Here is a 6,000-nt window from a genome sequence, read left to right as displayed (position 1 = left end):
GTTTTCTAAACTATTTGACCAGGGACCGCCAAATATGATGATCTCCTTATAAAGGAGTCCTAAGGCCTACTGTGTGAGAATTTTTATTTATTTTACAAATCTAAAATAAGAGTCCAATCAAATAAACCGAATGACTGATTTTACTGAGAAAAATAAATAAAGGGTATCCTCTGACAGACACTGTTCTGACGCTGTGGGCACTGGGCATTCCTTGACGTCGAAAGGGCATTATTGACATACAGGATATTATGTAACAAGTTCTGTTTTTATCCCGTTTTTTTTTTTTTTTTTTTGAGTATTCTTTTCCATTTGATTATACACTGGTATTTCCAAGTCATACAAGTCCTCTGGTTTCGGTCGATTTTTTTTGCTGACTAGCAACAAATTGAGTTTACTCACTTTAACCACTATGAATCATGCCCACTACAGTTACATTTTTTCTTAATTAGTGGATTTTTATTTAAGATCCATTAGTGGTTATATCACACATTAAAAAATTGGTTTAACTTTATTTTGATGGTGCCTTTAACACCTTCTGTTGACATTAAGGTATTTTTTAAGACAAAAGCCATGACAATATTCATCAGCCCTAATTTTCACAACCCTCAAGAGTGAAAATATCAGTCAGATGACAGAAGGCATGTAGTAGATTGTGTACAAGATCTTGAAATTGAGAAATTGATGCACATATCGATGGATATAACATCACACCATTTATTTCCATCAAGAGGAGCATTAATTTTTGGTCAAGATCTTGTTTTGCCAAGCACTCTGTAAAGTCTACTCCAGCACATCCCAAAGACGTTCAATGAATTTAAGGTCTGGACTCAGAAGTGCCAATTCATGTATGAAAATGATTTTATACACCCTCAACCGTTCTTTCACAATTTGAAATTTCATAGACTCGTTTGTCTGTTTAAATCCAAACAGCGACTTTCTTTTTGGCTGGGCAGTGTATATTTATAGATGTATAAAGAAAATTTGAAACAATGAAAAATACATTTTGTAAATCTTATTTTAATCAAAGAATTAAATTCGGGCAGGTTGAGAAAAGGTGGCCAACTAATGCTAAAATAAACCCCTCCCATTAGTTGTTCCAATGAACACAGATAATATCTAACGGTACATATTATCCACAGACAGATATTTCTTAGTGTGAAACCAGAGATGATTCTGAATGTTCAGTGGAAATCTAATAAGTAACCGCTGCTGAACTAACACTTTTGCTCATGTTTGTTGACAGGCGTAGTGTGCAACATATCAAGACAAATTTTTAAAAAGACAATTCAAAGAGAAGCATCATCTCTAACAATTTTACCATTTTATTGGAATTTTAGTAAAAATATACAATTTTAGAGTTCTCGTATTTTGCAGGAAATCCAAATCACAGTCATTGTTTATAAAAACACAAAAAAGTTGTCAACAGGCAATAATGCATGAACTGTTAAAACATATATAAAAACAAACATTATACCACAATGTTACTTTATGTTTCCACTTCTGAGTGATGGAAATAAATGTCAAATTAATGTGAACAGTCAGCTGCCAGCTACTCTCTGTGTCTCAAATCAGAACTAACACTGAGCTGTCCTCCACTGACGACAGACGTAAACGCAACATCACAACCTACCCCAACCCCCAGTGGTTACTGGAAACCTATGTAGATGATGAGAAATTACTCTTTTGGGAAGGGAGGTCGTAGCGGTTTCCTCACTCTTGCACACCTGTCAAAACCACATATTCCTATAGGTGTGCTGGAGTGAATGTCCTCTATAGAGCAGCGATGGCTTTAGCTGCCATCCTCCGGCCCAGGGGAAGGCTCAAGTCTGTGATGGACAGCACAGTTTTGGGTTTTGCAAGTGCCTGAAGCTTCACCAGTTCTGAAATCTGTGAAGACATATTCAAAAAGTAAAGGTTTTCCATACTAAAATTTAGAGCTGAATCATAATTTTAACTGATAATAATAATTTATGCCAATAAAAAAAAAAAGAGATTGAGATAACTTTTTTCAGTGTCCTTCCAATGTACTTACTGTAGTAATAATAACAGTTAATTATGCACAATTACATGCAACTAACTCTAAACCAAACCCTACCCTATAGTAAGTACATGTTAATTAATATTACTCGGTACTTAAATGTATAATTACACTGTAACAATGACAAAGCGTAACCGATTTCGATTATTGATCAAGAATTTTCTTTGGTTATACTTTATTTTACGTTGTCCTTGTTACAGTGTAATTATTCATTTAAGTACTGAGTAATATCAATTAACCACATGTACTTAATATTGGGTTTCGCTTTGGTTTAGAGGTAATTGCAATTTAATGTAAATAAAGTGTTACCATTTCTTTTTACATTTCATTAGAATTTTTGCACATTCATATAAGCACAAATCAAGAGAACGCCATACGCAGGGTTTATTTTAGCTCATCTAGTTTCCTGAATTATTATATGTATTATTTACATCAACACACTCTCAACATGAAAAATGGTAAAACCTTAATTCTTAATATTAATTCCAGATATTCCAAATTGTTATTTTTTTCCTATTAAAACAACAAAACTTTGTACTGTAGCACAGAGGTTGCACAAGTGCATCCACAATCGCAAACAGTCAAGTTTTTGTTTGGATTTATTACAGTCAGTCACTGAGAATGTTTGATCCCAGATTTAGTCATAGCAAATAGCACAAGCGGCCCCATGAATGAACACAGTTTGGCTGTATTAAGCTTTCTTTTGAGCAGAATAATCGCAATGAAGATCGCTAAACTCCAACAAACATGTTTGTCAGCGTTTTCAGATCATCAGCGCTTTATGCAGTGCAGAGAGAGCATGTGCACATGGTTGCCAGGTTGGGAAGATTAAGTAGAACACTGGGCAGAAATGTATCCACAGAAAAGCTCTGATTGGGGGGGGATTTAAACTCTTGACATCTGGTGACCAAGGCAAGATATCAGAAATGTCAAATTATAAATATCAAGCAGGCAAATATCGCAGACAATTATACCAATTTAAGTGAGAGAAGCAGAAATTTTAATCATGATTCAAATACGATTAATTGTGTAGCTTTACCAGAATGCTGAATGTATATCAGTGTGTTTATGTTGTGCATGTATAGTACTGTAGATGATTCCCTCACCATGGTAAAGGGCAAAAATTGCAAGATACTGCCCCGGCTGCCCTGTTCTGAGCACTCCACACACTCCTCGATAAAGCTCTGAACAAACTGTGTGTGAGGGCCTGCTGTCTTAGACCCCAAAAGAGAGGAAATCAACAGGAACAGATTTGCTAGAAAGAAAAAAAAAGAGACAAGAATCTGCCTGTAAGCACGGCTTGTAAGAGGTAGTGCAGTGGTTATTTAACCTATATAGTGGGACTAAATGTTCATCAGATATGCAGCACAAACCTAGCACTCTGTTGAGAGGGTCTCTCATATTGACAGTGTGAAGCTGAGAGGCAGACAGTGAAGTGCTCATGGAACGGTCACCTAGAAAGATAACATCAGTTTATTTAGTGTCAGTTTTAACAGACCAAAATGTTGTAATATACATAGAAACCGTAAAAAAAATTGTACTATGTCACAGTGGCTATCAAAGCGGATTTCACTATACTTCCCTTTCTTGGTTTACTGCATGAATAAAATCAACACTTTCATTTTCAGCTCTTCCTCCTTTTTTAGTGAAAGTGACAAAATAGTCAATGCTTCCAGAAACTTCTTATAACAATACAGTTTTCTCGATTTTCTCACTTTCTATTTTCTATCTATCCATTTACGTTTATTCATTGAGCAGATGCTTTTATCCAAAGTTGCTTACAAATGAGGAATGCAACAAGCGATTCACCCTAAAAAGACAATAATGTGAGAAGTGTTACCAATTCAAAGTTTCAATCGTTGTCCAGATTAGTACAAGATTTTTTTCAGGGAGGGGAAAAAAAAGTCTATATTTGTGAAGTAACAGTAATCTTAAAGGCATTTAAAAATATTTGTATGAATTCAGCAAATAATCTTAATCTAAATGAAGGAAATGAACAAAAATGTTTTTTAGTTTGTCTTTGGCAAATTATTTTTGGAAAATTAGTTTCATCCATTGTGTCATGGCATATTGAGTGATACTGCCACAGGAAGCTCAAAACTATTGCAAGCTATGTTGCATTTTTGTGGGGATTTTTCTGCAAAATTGACATCTTGCTATTATTGCAGCATAGGCAGATTTGGTTAACAAGTTTCTAGATTGACTGATAGATAAAAATTGCACATTAATCCTCAGATGGACGTGATTATAATGCAGTTGTTTTTTTTTTTGTGCAGCTTGTGTTAAGTGGGGCAGGCAGGAAATGACCTGGACTGGACAGCATGACAGTCTCGTCCTCATTGGAGCTAAGCAGACGCATCAGTTTAGATGGCTGTGTGTCATCCAAAGGGAACAGGCTGGTGTAGTCCTAAAAACAATGAGAGAACAATGAGTGAGACTTAAATTTTAGTTTAAGTTTTAAGAAGTATGTGCTAAAGGGGTAAGACATACATGTGTTAATTATGCAAATTTCTGTAAGCATACACAGCATGACTGAGTTCAGTTAAAGTGCCCCATTATGCTTTTTCAGACATTACCTTTCATGTAGTGTGTAATACAGATGTTTTTGTAAAGGTCTGAAAAGTTCTAAAGATCAAAGTAAACAATAAGTGGAGTTATTATCTGTCTCCCAAAGAAAAAAAAGATTGATTTTGAACGGCCTGAATCGAGTCATCAGTAATTCCAGTCTTACTTCCTGCCCAGACCTACGTAGGTTTGTAACAAATTTGTATAATGCCATCCTATGTTCTTCATAGGCTGCCCGCGAACAACGTCTACTTTGACCCGTCCTCAAACACCAGTTGTAGCCGAGGACTGGAAGAGATTAGTTTCTTGTTGTCGACATGTCGAGAAGACGCAGTTTTCTGCGCTGTGAAAGCAAATCCACTTAGCAAGCAATTATCAAGGATGAGGACCCGGGTTCAAATTGATACGGTAAAATTGTAACTGTTCATATCACTGTGGCTCAAGTGCTAAGGAAGCCTCTGGAGCAGAAATTTAGATAGTCATTCAAATAGGCATTTCCTTACTGACACACGCTGTAAGCGGTAGACCAATCACAACAGACTGGGCATTCTGACCAATCAGAGCAGAGTAGGCTCTCTGAAAGGAGAGGGTTTAGAGAGGCCAAATCCTTTATCAAACCTTTTCAGACACTGTGAGAAAGGAGGTGATGCTGCTGCAATATATATATATATATATATATATATATATATATATATATATATATATAAAGTGTAGGTGTTTTTTGACCTTGTATGCATGTAAACCTATTAGGTCTCCTAGTAGGAGACATCCAAAACAAAATTAGGAATCTTTACAAAAGCATAATAGAGGCAATTTAAAACATAAGCTGTGTAAGAAACAGTGTAACCAACCTCTATATCCTCGCGCTGTCTCTTGCGCTGTCGTGCCGATGCTTGACCCTTATGATGAGACGAGTAAGAACTGAGAGCACACCACACTGACAACCTATAACACACACCCGCACACACATTATCATTTTTTCATAAAGACTTTATGAAATCAAAATAGGATTTCTGTGGCTTTTAGTTAGTTTTGAAGTTAACATCTGGGTCAATGACGTGGCGTGTCAATTCTGGTGTCCAAAGCATATTCATAATATTTTAAAAAATAATAAAAAAAGTTATACATTTTTAAATGCACTTCATTAAATGACTCAACTTCCCCCCTTTAATTACTCATGTGAGAATTCATTATAAATAATTAATCCTTAAGGAACTACTGAACTCAAAAGTCCTAAAATGTCATTCCGGGTAACTGCCCCGGCTTAAAATCTGAATACAAAAATATGACAAAAATGTAAAAAATATAAATAATTGTATTTAAAATCTACTTGGGCATAATTCTATTGATGTTTTCAATGATACCTACAAATATAGTGATAATACTAAGCTTATTTA

The 6,000-nt window shown here is 35.4% G+C and overlaps 1 protein-coding gene across 2 annotated transcripts in view; it reads right to left on the bottom strand.

Annotated features, from left to right (window-relative positions):
* Positions 1-1,304: 1,304 nt before the first annotated feature.
* The window catches only part of med24 (mediator complex subunit 24), a 28,495-nt gene continuing 23,799 nt past the window's right edge, over positions 1,305-6,000 (bottom strand). For both annotated transcript variants that reach the window (XM_084135171.1, XM_084135172.1), the window contains exons 22-26: positions 5,455-5,548; positions 4,346-4,445; positions 3,412-3,492; positions 3,145-3,293; positions 1,305-1,887 (exon numbers count right to left, since the gene is read on the bottom strand). In XM_084135171.1, the coding sequence (XP_083991297.1) occupies positions 1,771-1,887; positions 3,145-3,293; positions 3,412-3,492; positions 4,346-4,445; positions 5,455-5,548 (541 nt within the window). In that variant the 3' untranslated portion in view covers positions 1,305-1,770. The remainder of the gene's footprint in view (positions 1,888-3,144; positions 3,294-3,411; positions 3,493-4,345; positions 4,446-5,454; positions 5,549-6,000) is intronic.

Source organism: Abramis brama, assembly GCF_963993115.1.
Source record: "Abramis brama genome assembly, chromosome: 14".
NCBI lineage: Eukaryota > Metazoa > Chordata > Actinopteri > Cypriniformes > Leuciscidae > Abramis > Abramis brama.
The sequence above is the reverse complement of the archived record's forward strand: the minus strand, read 5'-3'. Positions and strand labels throughout refer to the sequence as shown.